This window comes from Canis aureus, chromosome 16 (assembly GCF_053574225.1).
Source record: "Canis aureus isolate CA01 chromosome 16, VMU_Caureus_v.1.0, whole genome shotgun sequence".
In the NCBI taxonomy this organism is placed as follows: Eukaryota; Metazoa; Chordata; class Mammalia; order Carnivora; family Canidae; genus Canis; species Canis aureus.
This window is the reverse complement of record NC_135626.1, coordinates 25,153,223-25,172,690: the sequence shown is the minus strand read 5'-3', so window position 1 is coordinate 25,172,690 and position 19,468 is coordinate 25,153,223. Positions and strand designations below refer to the sequence as shown.

General features: G+C 39.9%; 1 protein-coding gene and 1 long non-coding RNA gene across 3 annotated transcripts in view; one reads left to right on the top strand and one right to left on the bottom strand.

Moving 5' to 3' along the window:
• Positions 1–1,830, bottom strand: part of LOC144286191 (uncharacterized) — a 45,974-nt gene extending 44,144 nt beyond the window's left edge. The window contains exon 1 of one of the 2 annotated variants that reach the window (XR_013354261.1): positions 1,500–1,830. This is a non-coding gene — a long non-coding RNA (uncharacterized LOC144286191). The remainder of the gene's footprint in view (positions 1–1,499) is intronic. The other variant, XR_013354260.1, reaches the window with a different exon arrangement.
• Positions 1,757–19,468, top strand: part of APPBP2 (amyloid beta precursor protein binding protein 2) — a 69,987-nt gene continuing 52,275 nt past the window's right edge. The window contains exon 1 of the mRNA XM_077852353.1: positions 1,757–2,199. Within this exon, the coding sequence (XP_077708479.1) occupies positions 2,062–2,199 (138 nt within the window). The 5' untranslated portion in view covers positions 1,757–2,061. The remainder of the gene's footprint in view (positions 2,200–19,468) is intronic.

Here is a 19,468-nt window from a genome sequence, read left to right as displayed (position 1 = left end):
TGTCCAACACAGCTTAATCTGCTTATAGGAACTGAGCCCAGTTCCTGATTCAGCCAAAATGTCCTAGAACATCTGCACTCAATTTCAGGGGATTCATGGATCCCTTGAGGTAGGGTTGCTGGATAAAACACAATGCCCAGTTAAATGTGATTTTCAGATAAACAATGAATATTTTTTTTTAGTGTAAGTATGTCCCTTGCGATATTTGCATGGAAAATTATACATGTTTGTGGAAAGAGGTTCAAACAGCCTCAAAAGATCTAAGAATTCCTGATGCAGAATTTGCTGAAGGAACTCATGTGCTTGAGAGACTTGAAACGGGTGTGTAAAACTACTGCATGCAACATACTTAGATTAAAAACTATTCATTATTTACCTGAAATTAAAATATAACTGGGCATTTGTTTTTGTTTTTACTTAGTAAGTCCGCAACCCTTAAGGCCAACCACATCTATCTTATTAGATTCATGGATTACAGAGCTGGCCGGTATTGACTGAGAAAAGAATTAAGTGTATTTCTTGTATTTCTTTTTTTTTTTTTTTTTTTTTTTTTTTTTTACCAAATTACTTAGCCATTTAACATAGAAATACCGGGTAAACTGGAAGAATCACTTCCAATTCCTTTAGCTCTTAATGTCAGGACATATTATTGTCTTTAGGTTTTACATTGTTACAGGGTGACTATCAGACGGTGTCATCAATTACAGACAGCAACTGTTAAATTCCTAGAACAGAAATATATTGCACAAAGTTCTTGAGACAGAAATATATTGCACAAAGTTCTTGAGGTGGCCAACTTGGAAAATTAAGTTACATAAATAGCAGATGTTCAGGCTGAATAAGGAAGGGAGCTGAAACAAGTACTCTCAATTATTCAATAGTCTCTTGAGACTGGGACTAGAACTATGAGAGAAAATTGAAACCTTCCATTTCTATCTTACTATTAAGCCCTGACACAGTCGGCAATTAACCCCTTTCTTCTCACCACTATTTGTAATTCCATAATCAGGCTAACCTTCCTGCCAAATTCTTCTACAGTTCTTTTTTTTTTTTTTTTTTATTTATGATAGTCACACAGAGAGAGAGAGAGAGAGAGAGAGAGAGAGAGAGGCAGAGACACAGGCAGAAGGAGAAGCAGGCTCCATGCACCGGGAGCCCGACGTGGGATTCGATCCCGGGTCTCCAGGATCGCGCCCTGGGCCAAAGGCAGGCGCCGAACCGCTGCGCCACCCAGGGATCCCTCTTCTACAGTTCTTTTTCTCATTTTTTGTTTGTAAATTTTCTTTGGAAAAAGTAAATATGGTAAAAAGTTCAAACAATGCAAATGGTTATACAATGACCCATGATAAGCCCTGGTTTCCCGGACCAGAGTTTCCTAACTTGGCTTAGGGACCAGTGTCTGAGGAAGGGTGTTTAGATCCTTTCTGAATTCCCTGAATGCGTAATTTTCATTGTACTGATAATGTGCATTTTTCTGAGGAAAGGATTCAAACTTTTACCTGAACCTCGAAAAGGTCCATGCCTAAGAACTCTCCAGGCGGAATCTGCTGAAGGGACGGAGGCGCCCGCGTAATTCGGCACGGGAGAGGGTTCCTCATCACAGTGCAACCCGCCCACCCTCATCCACCACCTCGGGCCCCCTCGGAAAATACGTCCTCGGCGGGAAGCATCACGACTCTTTTCTTCCCAAGTTTTCCGCCTGCCGCATTCCTACCCTCCGGCGCGTCAGCGTGCGCTGACGTCATGACGCCGCACACGCAGCCCCGCCCCTGCAGAGCTCCGCGCTGGGACGGAACTCGGGTTTCTCTCAAACCCGGAATGTGACGCCTGGGCTTGGCTCTCTCTGGCTGCGTGCCCCGCTGTTTACCCGGGCCTGCGTGCGCCGCGGCTACCCTACAGCTCGCCCGGGAGGAGCCAGGACGGCCGTGCGCTTCTGCCCTGTGCCCGCGTGGCTGCCGCCGCCCGTCCGAATCCTCCGGGGCCGCAGACGAGTTCGCTACGGAGGGAGGCGGGGGCCTTCGGGAGGAGGAGGCGGAGGAGGCGGAGGAGGAGGGAAGGAAGATGGCGGCCGTGGAACTAGAGTGGATCCCAGAGACTCTGTATAACACCGCCATCTCCGCTGTCGTGGACAACTACATCCGCTCCCGCCGAGACATCCGCTCCTTGCCCGAGAACATCCAGTTCGATGTTTACTACAAGGTACGGGCCGTGGGCCTGCTCTGCTCCCCTGCCGCAACCCCTGGGGCCGCACCCCCTTCCACGTCTGCGAACCCCCGCAGTTAACCCCTCACCCCTCGTAGCAGGATCGCCTCCCGAGGCATCTGGTGCGGTCTCGGCGTTGCCAGTGTAGGAAGACCCTGTCTCCGTATCCTCTCTCAAGCTCTTGGGCCTTGATCGCTGCTGTCTCTTCCTAATGAGTCTCCTCGTTTTTCGGTGTTCCCTCCTACCCTGTGCCCCCTCATCTTGGGCAGGCCTTTTGCGTGCACTTCCTCTGTTGTCCCACTGTCCCACTCAGTCCTTCACTTCTAGCCTGTGTCTTCACAGGCTGCCCTTAACCCAGATTAAATGTCAGCATCAGCTGAACTTTTTGCCCTGCTCTTAAACCCCCTTCCTACTTTCTCCTTTTGTCGCCCCTTTTCCCAAGTCATTTTTTCTGCTTTGTGTACTTCGTTTCTCCTTTTTCATCCTAATCGAGAGGGAGTTGAGGATTTACTGGGAATAAATAGTTGTATGGTTTTTTTTTTTCGTATATTCTTTAAAGCTTTGGTTTTTGTTTATGCCTGGGAATTTTGTTAATATGTGAGTGGTGATACACTATTGGAAAGGAAAAGGAAAAAAAATCTTTCCTGAAAGAAAAAAAATACTTAAGAATTTATGTTCGTGTGTTTGAAAGTTGCAATCTTGCAGCATTCCTAAATAGCTCCCCCTCAGAAATCTGAACAAAAAGTCTCCCAAGTCACTCTCCAAGGAGTTTCAAGGGTAAGTGTCTTAGACGTGGACAATTTTTGCAGTGTTTAGGGAGGGAGGAGAACTTTATGGACTCGGAGCCTCCCTTTCCTCCTCCCTCCCGCGTTTGAATGTGCACAGTGGACTTATTATTCGGTCCTCATTGCCTTGAATCGGCGTGGATAACTCGTACTCTCTCCAGTAGCTACCCGTGCAAAATGTGACCAGAAGTGGAGTAGGATTTATTTTTTAGATTTTAAATGCTTCCTCTTGATTAGTAATTTGGCTAGAACACAGTGTAAACTGATATTTAACAGATGTGTATGTTCTTATGTATGTATGGTTGTTTTATGGCAGTTGTTTAATTGGGAAGCTCGCCCACTTTCTCCACCCCAGAATATTTTTTCAGAAAGCAGCTGACTTGCTGCATTCTACTAAATCCAGCCTCATTACACCAGTTCTAATAATTCAAATGATTTTTTTACTCCATAAATATTTGGAGAAGATTTGTTTGGTAATTCATTTTATTATTTGGCCCTGGTGTAGAGAAAATCTCCCTTCATCTCAAATGTCTTTGATACATTGATTTACTTTTGTATATATCTAAGGAAATTTTGTGTATTTAAGATTCATTCCTAAGGTAGGGTTTGTTTAAATTTGGCTTTCTCAGGGGAAACTACAGCTTTGTGTGTATGCTTACTCTGTCCATTTTATTAAATCTTATGTAATCTTTTACACTCTAAGAAGAAATAATTGGAAATTCAAGCAAAGTACGATTACTGCTTGAATTCTCTCAAAATATTCTTGATGGGTCATCTTCTAGTAACTTTTGCTTCTAATTGAAGCTTTTCATTTGAAGATTATTACTAGTATGAAAAGATGGTGCTTTTGCCACGTTTTCTGTTTCATGTAGTTGCAAAGTTTTAATATTGTTTCTTTTTGGTGCACTTCTAAATAATTGTATGTCTGATGAGAGTGTGGCATTGTGTTAAAGTGAAGGAAGGCATTTAAAATGTGCCTGGAACTATGCTAAGTGCTATTACACATGTTGTCTTGTTTAATCTTCACAAACTATAGAGTAAGGCATAACCCTGTGTTAAAGGTGAGAAAGTAAGTAACTTAGACAAGGGCTAATACTTAGTATTGAGTTCCTGTGTTCCTTGCTTTCTTGATTGTGAAGATTTTGCATTTTGAGACAATTGATGAAAGACATTTATAGAACTAATTACTTGACTTACTAATCTTTGTTTGCTCTAAAACACGGTATCACTACATAAATATGGTACTTTTTAAGCATTTTAATGCGTATGAGTATGAAGTACTCATCCCCTGCTCCAATTTGTGAACATTTTAAGAGGCTGTTTACAGTTTAATTTTATCTAACTTAGAACCAAGGAGAAATTTATAATCAGATTCCTTCAGCAGTCCCAACTTCCACCAATAGGCACTGTCACAGATAAAGTTGTAATATTTGTGGAACCAAAAAATACCCCATTCCTCTTGATGGTTGTAGTCCAGTGTCAGTGTGTTAATTTTTTGAGAATAGCTTCAGGTAAAGGCACAGCTTTAGGAGATGGGGTTATGGAATGAATGGGAGGTGAAGTAGGCATTCTGACTGCTCTCTGAGGAAGGGAAGGGAGAGAGGTGTTGATATGTAGAAAGGGTAAAATAAAACGTAAAAGGAATTTTTTTTTTTAAAGAATGGAAGACACTAGGGTATATTTATTGGCTGAATGGCAGAAACCAAAATGGAATGACAGTTTAATTGTACAAGTGAGATGGGAAATGAATTATGGAGTAGAGCCCCTAAGCAGGAGAATTAATAAATGAGTGTTGCTTCTTCCTTCATTGTGCATAAATTAAGGTATTGGTCTTAAACTGATCTTGGGGAAAGAATACTTATTTCTCTAAGATCAGATGGAAAGAGTTAGGTACATAAAGTATCAGCATAGTTAAGTTTGCAAAGAATAGTTGTCATGAATGGTAAGATCATTTGCTGAAAATAAGGGATAGGAGTGGTGGCTTCTAAGTATGTAGGAAGACTAAAGTTGGAAATGGCTGTTGATGTATATGGGAAGGGAAGTTCACTAAAAATGTGTTTTAAAAAATGACAGGTGGGGAGCACCTGAGTGGCTCAATGAGTTAAGCATCCTACTCTTGATTTTGACTCAGGTCAGGATCTCAGGATGGTGAGAACCAGCCTGGCATTGCATTGGGCTCTGGTCAGCAGGGAGTAGGGTTGGGATTCACTTTCCATCTCCCCCTAGCCCCCACCGTGCACGTGCGTGCCCTCTCCCTCTCTTTCTCTCTCTCAAATTTTTTTTTTTAATGACAGGTGGAAAAAATGAAATTAAATTTTTTTAAATGACAGGTGAGGGGGCATCTGCCTTCGGCTCAGATCATAGTCCCAGGGTCCTGGGACTGAGCCATGCATTTGGCTCCATGCTAAGCAGGGGAGTCTGTCCCTCTCCCTCTGCCCCTACACCTGGTTGTGCACGCGTACATTCTCTCTTTCTCTCAAATAAAATCTTTAAAAAAAAAAATGACAGGTGGTTCAATAAAAATTTGTATGTTACAAAATAATATCTTTGAATTTGAATAGCTTTTAACCAAGAGCGCTTATTTAGGTATAGAAATGGAAAGATAAATAGAAGGAATTGTAAAATTGTACACCAAGTGAAAGCAAATAGAGTGAAGGGCTGGGTATTTTATTTTATTTAAAAAAAAATTTTTTTTTTATTTATTCATGAGAGACACAGAGAGAGAGATGCAGAGGGAGAAGCAGGCTCCATGCAAGGAGCCCGACATGGGACTCGATACCAGGTCTCCAAATTCACATCCTGGACTGAAGGCGGCGCTAAACCGCTGAGCCACCGGGGCTGCCCAGGGCTGGGTATTTTAAAGACTGAAGTTTATGATCTTTTAAACTGCTGAGCAATCTTTTTTGTGTCCTAGTCTGGTTACAAAATTGTCCATAGAGTTAAATTTTGGTCAGGTGAAGTGTTTCAGTAATGTGTTCTATTTATTATTTTCAGTCTTAACCTTAATGATTTTGACTTTTATTATTATTGTAAGTCTTAGGCTGAAAACCATACAAATGCATTAATGTCTGACTTTAGAATTTTTTTCTTTTTCTACATGTATTTCTGTTGTATAGCTATATAATGTGTCAACTAATATTCTGATAATTTTTAATTGGCTGGTAACATTGAAAAAAAATTGCAACATTTGACAGCAAAAGAGTTAACAATCTTTTCATATAAAGAGCTCTTGGGATTAATAAATTGAGAACTAAAACTGTGGGGGAGGGGCATAATGGACCATAAATAGCCCACCATACCGTGTATCTCTGGATGGTAAGGTAATATGTTATAAATAATGTCAGATCATCTCAGTTTAAGCTGTGAATTTATTTGATATATGAATCAAGCGCTCAACTTTATTGGTATAGGAAAGTGATTAAATATGAAGTTCATCTGGAGGAACTGATTATTTGAAGAGTCAAAGACATTTTGAAGATGCACAATACTTAGGAGATATGTGCATTATAAAATAGTCAAGTATGTTAGAAAGTTACATATTTTATTTTATTTATTTTATTTATTTTTATTTTTATTTTTTTTTAGAAAGTTACATATTTTAAAACAGTATAGCATTGGCATAAGAACAGTAGAGAGAGGAGCACCTGGGTGGCTTAGTGGTTGAGCGTCTGCCTTTGGCTCAAGTTGTGATCCTGGAGTCCTGGGATCAAGTTCCGTCCCCATCAGGCTCCCCACAGGGAGCTTGCTTCACCCTCTGCGTGTCTCTGCCTCTGTCTCGATGTCTCTCATGAATAAATAAATAAAATCTTAAAAAAAGGGATAAATTACAGAACATGGTAAACAGTCTAGATAGAAATCAAAACAGGGATCCCTGGGTGGCGCAGCGGTTTGGCGCCTGCCTTTGGCCCAGGGCGCGATCCTGGAGACCCGGGATCGAATCCCACATCGGGCTCCCAGTGCATGGAGCCTGCTTCTCCCTCTGTCTGTGTCTCTGCGCCTCTCTCTCTCTCTGTGTGACTATCATAAATAAATAAAAATTTAAAAAAAAAGAAATCAAAACATTTAAGAATTTGTTAAATGATAAAGTTATGATGGGCACCTGAGTGGCTTAGTTGGTTAAGTGTCTGCCTTCGGCTCAGGTCATGATCACAGGGTTCTTCAATTGAACCTCACATTGGGCTCCCTGCTCAGCGAGGAGCTTGCTTTTCCCTCTGCCTGCTATTCCCCCTGCTTGTGTACCTGCTCTCTCTCTCTCTTTCTCTCAAATGATTAAATAAAATCTTCTAAAAAAAATGAGAAAGTTATGAGACAATGCTATATTTTAAATGGGGGACATATCTAAAAATACCTTGGGCAACTGGCTCTTTGGGGGAAAAGTTAGACCTTTACGTCTTATCATATATTAAAATGACTTCCAGGTGAATTGAAGATTTAAATATGGAAGGGGTGACTGGGTGGCACAGTCTGTTAAGCGATCAACTTTTATTTTTGGCTCAGGCCATGATCTTAAGATTGTGGGATCGGCCCTGCACTGGGCTCTGTGCTCAGCACAGAGTCTCATTAAGATTCTCTCCCTTTCCTCTGCTTCTCTCCCCATTTGCGTGCGTGCGCGCGCACTCTCTCTCTCCCTCTCTCTCTAAAATAAATGAATAAATCTTTAAAAACAGAGATTTAAATATGGCAAATGAAATCATAAAAGTATCAGAATAGGAGTGCCTGGGTGGCTTAATTAGTTAAGCATCTGATTCTTGATTTTGGTTCAGGTCATGATCTCAGGGTTGTGAGATGGAGCTCTGTGTGGAGTTCCAGGTGCAGTGCATAGCTGCCTGTCTCCCTCTGCTCCTCCCCCTGCGCACCCGTCTCTCTCACATAAATAAAATCTTAAAAAAAAAAAGTATCAATTATTGGGTCAGTATGTTGTAGTGGGAAATGACTGAAATTTCTTCTTTAAAGAGATTATTTAAAAATTAATCGGGCTCCCGGTGCATGGAGCCTGCTTCTCCCTCTGCCTGTGTCTCTGCCTCTCTCTCTCTCTGTGACTATCATAAATAAATAAAAATTAAAAATTAAATAAGATTATTAAGGGCACCTGGCTGACTCAGTTAAGCATCTACCTTGGCTAAAGTAATGATCCTGGACTCCTGGGATCAGTCCTGCATCAGATTCCTGGCTCAGAGAGGGGGAGTCTGCCCCTCTCTCTGCTCGTGTTCACTCTCACTAAAATAGATGAATAAAATATTTTTATTTTATTATTTTTTAAAGATTTTATTTATTTATTCATAGAGACACAGAGAGAGGGGGGGGGAGAGAGAGAGAGAGACAGACAGAGACAGACAGAGACAGACAGGCAGAGGGAGAAACAGGCTCCATGCAGGGAGCCTGACGTGGGACTCAATCCCGGGTCTTCAGGATCACACCCCAGGCTGCAGGTGGCGCTAAACCGCTGCGCCATGGGGGCTGCCAGACTAAAATCTTTTTTAAAAAATTAAGGTACTTTGCAAATTTAAAAAATGTCAAACAAGTAATGTAAAAGGTGAAGTCCTCTGTTACTCCTCTTGTTACAGTAGCCAAGGTTCTAATGCCATCTTGGCATGGGTAAGGCTTTTCTAAGTATAAGACCAGAGCCTAGAAGGAAAGAAGGAAAAAAAAATGATACTTGTAAATACATTAAAAAAATAGGGAAAAAATTGTAGGCATTTCTTTAAAGACTATGGAAATGACAATATTTGACAGATAACAGGTGTATTTTCTAATACTGAAAGATCTAATACTAACCAGTATGTAAAGGATAATCAGCTCATTTCCAGAAGGCCTGAACAGACAGCTCGTAGAAGAGGGAGATATGAATGGCTAATAAACATCAAAAGATGCTCAACTGAAATGCAGAATCAAGTCAAGATAATCATGAGGAAGAAGAAAGAAAATCTGGAGAACTCACACTACCAAATATCAAGCCATGGCAATTAAGATAATATGGTATTGGCACATGAATGGACAGATAGACCAGTGGAACAAAACATTCCAGAAACAGACTGATACATATACTATCATCTGACTTATGATAAAAGTGACACAGTGGTACAATAGGGAAAGGAAAGTCAGATTAATGGTATTGGTCAATTAGGTATTCATATGGGGGGGGGGAAGTATACAACCTTACCTTACACTGTACGCGGTAATTATTTTTGGATGGTTTGCTGACCTAAATGCGAAAAACGGTTTTTTAGGAAAACAATTTTCACTATGTCAGCAAAGATTTATTTAATAGTATACAAAATGGCCTAAATATGAAGATAACTTGATAAATCAGACTATGTTAAGATCAAGAACATCTGTTCATGAAAAGATACCATTAAAAAAAAAAAAAAGATACCATTAAAAGTGTGAAAAGCCAAGCATGGAGTGGGAGAAGTGGGAAAAGATACTTGTAGGACATACGTGTAATCAGGGGCTCATCCTGCATCTAAAGAACTAATATTAAAGAAATGAAAAATGACCTTTTTTTTTTTTTTTAAATAGTGAAAGAACTTTACTAGGCATCTAAAAAGAGGATATTCAAAGAATCAAACATTTGGAAAGGGACTCAACCTTATTTTGTCTTCAGGGAAGTTGCTGTCTTACTGTTCATTTCTCAGAACGATTAAGTGAAAACAAAAATGTTAGTAAGGACACGGAGCAATCAGAACTCATACATTGTTAGTGGGAGTCTAAATTGATGTACTATTTTGGAAAACTAGCATTTTCTACTAAGACTGAACATATACCCTGTAACACAGTAATCCCACTTCAAGAAATGTAAACTTAAGAACATTCAAAATGGGGGCACCTGGGTGGCTCAGTCGGGTAAGCTTCCAACTTGATTTTGGCTCAGGTCATGATATCAGGGTCCTGGGATCAAGCCCTCTGTTGGGCTCTGTGCTCAGCATGAAGTCTACTTGCCCGTCCCCCCACCTCCCTTTTTCTCTCTCAAATAAATCTTTTTAGAAAGTTCAAAATGAAAAAAGAAGAGACTTTTAAATATAGAAAAGACTGGGAGCACCAGTGTGGCTCAGTTGGGTTAAATGTCACAGCTCTTGATTTCAACTCAGATCATAATCTCCGGGTTGTGAGATCAAGCCCCACATTGGGCTCTGCACTGAGGGGGAAATCTGAAGTTTCTCACCCTCTGTCCCCTGCCAACCATGCATACTCTCTCAAATAAATAAATCATTAAAAAAAAATTGATGGTTACCAGAGGGGAGATAGGTGTTAGGGGTTGGTTAAAATAGGTGAAGGAAATCAAGAGTACACCTTGTGATGAGCACTGAGTAATGTATAGAAATGTTGAATCACTGTATTGTACACCTGAAACTAATATTTGTAAACTAAACTGGAATTAAAATTTTAAAAATTGGGATGCCTGGGTGGCTCAGTGGTTGGGCGCCTGCCTTTGGCTCAGGTCGTGATCCCCGGATCCGGGATTGAGTCTCGCATCGGGCTCCCTGCAGGGAGCCTGCTTCTCCCTCTGCCTATGTCTCTGCCTCTCCTCTCAATCTGTGTCTCTCATGAATAAATAAATAAATCTTTAAAAAAATTTTTTTTAAATTCACACACAAAGAATGTTCATAGCAACACTATTCATAAAAACCAGAAAGTTTGTAAACTATCTAAATACCTATCAATAGAATTAATAAATAGTGGAATAAATAAATAAATGTAGTAGAATATTATGCATTGAAAATGAATGGATGCACCTGGCTGCTCAGTTGGTAGAGCATATGACTATTGATCTCAGGGTAGTGAGTTCAAGCCTCATGTTGGGTGTAGAGCTTGCTTAAGAAAGAAAAAAAGAAAATGAGTGAACTGCAACTGTTTGACACAAGATGAATGAATCTCACAGGTGGATATTGAGTATAAAAAGCCAGTGACAGGGACGCCTGGGTGGCTCGGTGGTTTGGTGCATGCCTTTGGCCCAGGGTGTGATCCTGGGGTACCAGGATCGAGTCCCACATCGGGCTCCCTGCATGGAGCCTGCTTCTCCCTCCGCCTATGTCTCTGCTTCTCTCTCTCTCTGTGTGTGTGTATTTCATGAATAAATAAATAAAATCTTAAAAAAAAAAAAAAAAAAGCCAGTGACAGAGATAGACACCAGAGGCTCTCATACTTTCTCCTTCACAGCAGTTGGTTCATGGCACTGTTAGGCCAAAAGAAATATCTATTTATTAAGTAGTAGATACAAACAATCTAATAATACTTTTGTCATAACAAGAGCCATTAAGAAAGATGCACAGAAATTAAAAGAAAAAATAGTATTTTTACTTTACTATTAAACACAATTACTTATTAATGAGATGTGTATGTTCAGCACTATACAACTTCTCAAATCTTGGAATCAAATTGGATACCCACCACCCTCATTTTCTGTTCCACGTTGAATTTTTTTTTTTTTTTACAGATTTTACTTATTTGAGAGAGCAAGTATTGGGGGGGGGTGTGCAGCCAGAGGGATAAGCAGAGTCTCCACTGAGTGTAGAGCCTGACATGGGGCTCCATCCCAGGACCCTGAGATCATGACCTGAGCACTGAAGTCAGACACTTAACTGACTGAGCCACCCAGGTTATCCTGTTCATTGTTGACTTTTATACATTACTTATTATAGCAAACATTGAAAGTGCAACTTATTAACAAAGATCACTGAAAAGAATATAGCGATCTAGTAGTTGGTATGGTGTAATACAGTTGAATATCATTTCTCTCAAATTTATGTATTTATTTTTCTCCCCTCCCCTATTTCTCTCAAATTTAAAGTACCTTGCAGGGCACCTGAATGGCTCGGTGATTGAGTGTCTGCCTTTGGCTCAGGTTGTGATCCCAGGATCGAGTCCCACATCAGGCTCCCTGTAAGGCGCCTGCTTCTCCCTTTGCCTCTGTCTGCCTCTTTCTGTCTCTCTCATGATAAGTAAATACAATCTTTTTAAAATAAATAAAGTACTTTGCAGTGCTTCACGCACCCTAGGTCCAGTTTGGAAACTGTGAGTATATTGTGCATGATTCCATTTATATAATGTACAAAAACATGGGTCATCTGGGTGGCTGAGCCAGTTAAGTGTCTGACTCCTGATTTTGGCTCAGGTCATCATCTTGGGATCAAGCCTGCATCAGGCTCTGTCCTCAGTGGGGAGTCTGCTTGAGGTTGATTCTCTCCATCTCCCTCTACGTTCTGCCCCTTCCCCCCATGCATGTGCACACTCTCTCAAATAAATCTTTTTTTTTTTTTTAATGTACAAAAGCAAGCAAAATGTTAAAAAAATTTGGAAGTCAGGAGAAGTTACCCTCGGAGGATAGTGATTACACAGGGGCACAAAGGGAGGTGTCTGATATTCTAATATTCTGTTTCCAATCTGGATGTTGGCTATGTGTGTTCCCTTTGTGAAAATTGTTGACGTTTTAAATATGAGTTGTGGGGCAGCCTGGGTGGCTCAGCGGTTTAGTGCTGCCTTCGGCCCGGGCCGTGATCCTGGGGATCTGGGATCGAGTCCCATGTCGGGCTCCCTGCATGGAGCCTGTTTCTCCCTCTGCCTGTGTCTCTGCCTCTCTTTCTCTGTCTCTCATGAATAAATAAATCTTAAAAAAAAAAAAAAGTAAATGAGTTGTATGCTTTATGTTATACCTCAATAAAAAGGTTTTAAAAAAATAACCTCTATCTTCACTTATTGTGAAGGTTTAAAGATTGAAATCACTCATACCCTTTAACCACAATACCACTTAAAGATTTTTTTTTTTTCCCTATAGGAATGCTTGTTGAATGTAGAGAAAGTTCTGTTCAGGGATATTCACTACCATATTGTTTATGATGGCAAAAATTGGTTACAAACTATATGCTAATCAAACAAGAGTGGAATATCATAATGTAGTGATAAAGAATGAGGATGCTTTATGTACTGGGGTAGAGATGCCAGAGCACATCAAGTTGGGAGAACAAGAAGCTTATCACAAAGTAGTATGAATAACACATCCTCTTTGTGTTTTAAGTAGGGGAATATATGTGTTTCTTTTTCTTTTCTTTCTTTCTTTTTTTAAGTAGACTCTATGCCCAATGCAGAGCTTGAACTCATGACCCTGAGATCCAGACCTGAGATCAAGAGTCAGACACTCCACCAACTGAGCCACCCAGCACCTTTATATGTGTATGTTTCTATGTTCATTGAAAAAAAAAATCTAGGGACACGTGGATGGCTCAGTGGTTGAGAGTCTGTGCAGCTTTGTTCAGGTCATGATCCTAGGGTCCTGGAATTGAGTCCTGCATCAGGCTCCCCATAGGGAGCCTGCTTCTCTCTCAGCCTGTGTCTCTGCCTCTCTCTGTTTCATGTGAATAAAAAAATAAAATCTTTAAAAAAAAAAATCTAGAGGAACACAAAATTTTAGTGGTAATTATTCAAAGGGTAGGATTGCAGTTGCTTTATACTTTGTGCATATATCCTTTCTGTTTTAATACTTGGATTTTTATAATCATGTATTATTTTGATACATGAAAGAAATAAAATTGAATTTTTAAGATAAGATACCTGGACACAAAATTGTGCTAAGAGGAGAATAGTCTAAAAATTGATATTCTCTGGGATGCCTGGGTGGCTCAGCAGTTGAGCGGGGTCCCCGGATCAAGTTCCACCATCAGGCTCCCTGCTGGGGCTTGCTTCTACCTCTGCCTATGTCTCTGTTCTCGCTCTCTTGAGTCTCATGAATAAATAAAATCTTTTAAAAAAAAACCCAAAAATTGATATTCTCAAAAATTTGTCAGTGTGAGTGAGAAATCCATGTGATTTAATTTAAAAATATTCAACTAATTAAATAGTTGATTCAGTAGCTAGATGAATCAAGAAACATGAAAGATCTCATTCCCATAATTAATAAAAAAGGAAACCAGATACAATAAAAAGAGGGAAAATAGCTTTTTAAAAATTTTTTAAGGGCAGCCCGGGTGGCTCAGTGGTTTTGCGCCTGCCTTCAGCCCAGGGCGTGATCCTGGAGACCTGGGATCAAGTCCCACGTCTGGCTCCCTGCAGGGAGCCTGCTTCTCCCTCTGCCTCTGTCTCTGCCTCTCTCTGTGTCTCTCATGGATAAATAAATAAAATCTTTAAAATAAAATAAAAATAAAAAATAAAAAAAAATTTTAAAAATTTATTTTAGAGATAGCTCAAGCACACAGCAGGGAAAGGGGCAGAGGGAAAGAGAATATCTCAAGCAGACTCCCCATGGAACACGGGGGCGGGGGGTGCGGTGCAGGGCTCAACCTCACAACCCTGAGGTCAGAACCTGAGCCAAAATCAAAAGTAGGCTTCTCAACTGATTGAGCCACCCAGGCTCCCTGGAAAGTAGCTTTTTAGATGGCTTCTTTAGAAGAGCTTATATAATTCTGTGCTAATCTGTCTGAAAGTGTTACTGAAATTATGTTTCTAGAAAAATACAGACAACCAAATGAGAAGTTAATAGACTAAAAACCATGAAAGAAATTGAGAAATTATACATCTTCCTTTGTTCATCTGCCTTCTCCCTCAGCAAACAAGAACTCCTACCAACTTCAGGCACTTCCTTGAGTATATATTCAGAGAAGAGTTGATGCTACTGATACTTAATTTCTTCCAAACCAACATAATTCTTTCCAATTGAAAAAAAAAAAAAAGAAAAGAGGTCAGGATGCCTGGGTGGTTCAGCAGTTGGGTGTCTGCCTTTGGCTCAGGGTGTGATCCCAGACTCCCGGGATTGAGTCCCACATTGGGCTCCCTGTATGGAGCCTGCTTCTCCCTCTACCTATGTCTCTGCCTCTCTTTCTGTGTCTCTCGTGAATAAATAAATAATTTTATTTAAAAAAAAAGGTCAATATAACACTGATACCTAAACCTAAAATAGGAACAAAAAAGAAAATTTCTAGTAAACCTCACTTGTGAATCGTGAGGCAGAAAATCTGTATAAAATAACAGATGCAAATCAGCATATCTTAATTCACCATATTAATAGGACAGGAAAATTATCATCATAATATAAAAACCTAACATCTCTTCCTTTAAACTTTTTTTTTTTTTTTTTTTTTTTTTATTTATTTATGATAGAGAGAGAGAGAGGCAGAGACACAGGCAGAGGGAGAAGCAGGCTCCATGCACCGGGAGCCCGATGTGGGATTCAATCCTGGGTCTCCAGGATCGCGCCCTGGGCCAAAGGCAGGCGCCAAACCGCTGCGCCACCCAGGGATCCCCTCTTCCTTTAAACTTTTAATAAGAAATGTAGATTGACAATATAAGCATATACCTAAGCAAAAGGTAATATATGTAAACAAGAATACTTAGTGGTGAAACATTTCAAGCATTCTAATTAAAATCAGGACTACAATAAGATATTTTCTATTGTCCGTATCCTTATTTTGTTGTTTCTTTTGCCACTGAAGCCAGACTGATTTTTTTCTTTTGTTTTAAAGTTTTATTTTTAAGTAATCTCTATACCCACCCAGTGTGGGGCTCAAACTTGCTACCTTGAGATCAAGAGTTGAATGCTCTACCAAGTGAGCCAGCCAAGTGCCCCCAGACTGATTTTTTTCTTTTCTTAACAAATATAGTTGTCATTAGAGTCTTTTTTTTAGATTTTTTTTTAAGTAAAGACGTTTACACTTATATCTGGAGCTGTATGCTGAATATTCAACATTCCTGAAGTGCTGATTAGTGCAATTAGTATAAAGAAATTTAAAAAAAAGAAAAAATAGCCAGCAAAATCAACTGAAAACCTAGAGCCATAAGAGACTTCAGGGGCACCTGAGTGGCTCAGGTAAGTGTCTAACTCTTGATTTTTGGCTCAGATCAAGATTTCAGGATTGTGAGATGGGCCTACGCTGGGCTCCAGCCTTTAAAGAAAAAAAATTCAGTAAGAGGGATGATTACACATTTGTGATTAAAAATCCTATAATTTGGGCCGTTCGGGTGGCTCAGCAGTTTAGCGCCACCTTCAGCCCAGGGTGTGATCCTGGAAACCCAGGATCGAGTCCCACGTCAGGCTCCCTGCATGGAGCCTGCTTCTCCCTCTGCCTCTGTCTCTGCCTTTCTCTCTCTCTTTCTGTGTCTCTCTCTCATAAATAAATCTTTAAAGAAAAATTCTATATTTTTTATATGCAGTGTAGGAAAGAGTATACTCAAAATAACAACAGAAAAAATGCTGTGGAGTAAATCCAAGAGGAAGTATACAGAAATCCAGAAGTTTTCATGTCAAATGTAGTAAATGTAGAAGAGACCTATTTTGTTTCTAGTTTGAAAGATTCAGGATTTTAAAGATAGGATTTCTCTGTAGAGGTGTATATTCATTGTAAACATAAAACCCCCAGAACATATTTTGGAACCAAGTTCAAGAACTTAAAAATGTGAAATGGAGGGACGCCTGGATGGCTCAACGGTTGAGCATCTGTCTGCCTTTGGCCCAGGGCATGATCCCGGAGTCCCAGGATCGAGACCCACATTGGACTTCATGCATGGAGCCAGCTTCTCCCTCTGCCTCTCTCTCTGCCTCTCTCTCTGTGTCTCTCATGAATAAATAAATAAAATATTTTTTTAAAATGTGAAATTGAAGTAAAAGTCTTTAACTTACATAATAGAGTATTGAAGTTTATGTAACATATTCAAAACTCCTACAACTGAAATGAAATGTGCCATTATATTGACAGTGATTTTTTTCTAGATGGTAAAATTGTGTGGCATTTTTTTCATTCTTATAAATTCTTTTCCAAATTTTCTAATTTAAAAATTTGTAATTCTGAAATCAGAGGAAACAAATTGTTTAAAGTTGGTTATCTAGGATACAGAATGAGTTTTCTTATAGAGACAGGATGTATTTCTTAGAACTATACTACTGTTTTTCTACTGCCTAATGGGTACACCTGATTTTCACCACAGATGAGTAACGAAACTTTAAGAGAAGCTGAGGAACTTCTTACCCAGATATAGAGATCACAGACGCAAATTGAGTCATATATGGCTGGTGGTTATTGTTATCATTGTTAGATACTGCTGCTAACTAGATTTTTTTGATCTTCTATTTGTATCATGGTAGCCTCTTCTACCATTAACATAATCATGCAAATTGACCCATCAAATGAGGGATGGAGTTAGTCTGGGTACTAGACTTGAGTTCATCCTCATAATGATTGGGGAATAAATTCTTAATTTCTTGTTTAATGGATGTGACTCTAAGACTCTAAGAGCATCTTCATGGGCAGCCCCGGTGGCTCAGCGGTTTAGAACCACCTTCAGCCCAGGGCGTAATCCTGGAGACCCTGGATCGAGTCCCACGTCAGGCTCCCTGCATGGAGCCTGCTTCTCCCTCTGCCTGTGTCTCTGTCTCTCTGTCTGTCTCTCTCTCTCTCTCTCATGAATAAATAAATAAAATCTTAAAAAAAAAAAGAGCTTCTTCATATGTGGATAGCATTTTTAAACTTCAGTAAAGTTTTGCCCTCTTATTTGAATGTTAACTGCTCCTTGTGCTTTTTAACTATATGAACATGTTCACTTAACCTTTTGGCCTACTTAGCAATAAGCAAATCATTTGCCTACAAACTATGAATAATCATGTTGGTCAATTGCATTTTGTTTTAGAATCAATGAGTGGGGCAGCCCCGGTGGCGCAGCGGTTTAGCGCCGCCTGCAGCCCAGGGCGTGATCCTGGAGACCCTGGATCGAGTCCCATGTCAGGCTCTCTACGTGGAGCCTCCTTCTCCCTCTGCCTGTATCTCTGCCTCTCTCTCTCTGTGTGTGTGTCTCTATGAATAAATAAATAAAATCCTTAAAAAAAAAATAGAATCAATGAGTGTAGAGCAACTAAGAAATTAAGATTGTTAATAAGCAAGACATTTAAGTGTTGGCCTACCTTCAGAAGAAAACATTTACCTTTTAATTGCATGTATGTTATGTTAAAATACTTCTATGGTACTTGCTTTAATCCAGGAATTTATAATCTGAGATTGCAATGTAATCAGTTACAGAACTTTTTTTTTAAAGATTTATTTTTATTCATTTATGATAGACACGGGGGGGGGGGGGGCAGAGACACGGGCAGAGGCTCCATGCCGGGAGCCCGATGCGGGACTCGATCCTGGGACTCCAGGATTGCACCCTCTGCCAAAGGCAGGCGCGAAACCGCCGAGCCACCCAGGGATCCCCATTTTCAGAACTTTACATATAATATACAACATAGGACCAGAGGAGAACTAGAGTATATTATGCTAAGTGAAATAAGTCAGAGAAAGACAAACATATGGATTCACTCATATGTAGGATTTAAGAAAGAAAACAGAGGAACATATAGAGGAAGGAGAGGAAGACTAAAATAAGATTAAAAAAAAACAAACAAACAAACAGGGAGGCCAACCATCCAACCATAAAAGACCCTTAACTATAGAAAACAAACTTAAGTGTTGCTGTTGGAGAAGGGGAGTGGAATGATGGGTAACTAGGTGATGGCAATTAAGGAGGGTATGTTAGGTAATGAGCACTGGGTGTTACATGGGACTAACGAATCACTAAGTTCTGCCCCTGAAACTAATAATATACTATATGCTAACTAACCTGAATTTAAATAAAATCTTTTTTTAAAAAAGGACCAAAAGAAATGAATCTTGTTATATTCCAATGTGGATTTTTTTCAGATCTACATTTCAGATGAAATTTGAGAATAGAGAACAAGAATAAATGTATAAGTGAAGCTAGTATATGTGTATTTAATAAAACAAAGTATTGCTAATTTTACTTATTTTAGAGGTAAAGAATGCATACTTTTTTTTTTTTTTTTTAAGAATACATACTTTTGGGATCCCTGGGTGGCGCAGCGGTTTGACGCCTGCCTTTGGCCCAGGGCGCTATCCTGGAGACCCGGGATCGAATCCCACATTGGGCTCCCGGTGCATGGAGCCCTCTGCCTGTGTCTCTGCCTCTCTCTCTCTCTCTCTCTCTCTATCATAAATAAATAAAAATTATTAAAAAAAAGAATACATACTTTAAAAAAAATGTTTTATTGACAAAATTAAACACAAGGAAAGAGGAGTGCCTGGGTGGCTCAGTCAGTTAAGTATCTGCCTTCAGCTCAGGTCATGATCCCAGGGTTCTGGGATGGAGCCCCATGTCCGGTGCCCTGCTTGGTGGTGAGCCTGCCTGTTCCTATCCCTTTGCCCCTCTCCCTGCTCATGCTCTCTCAAATAAATAAATAAAATCTTGGGGAAAAAAAATAGAATAATGGACCTCCAAGTGTCCATTGCCCAGCTTTAAGAGTTAAACTTTTTGGCCAGTCTTGGTGGTAAATCTGATCTACTCATATCTCCCTTTCCTATACTATTTGGAAACAGATCTAGCAGATAATTATATCTGCAGATATTTTAGTAGCTACCATCCTATTGTAACACTTAAAAAAATAGTAATTCAACTCATTGTTATTAAATATCCAGTCATTGTTCTGATTTTCAGTTTCAGATGTCAAA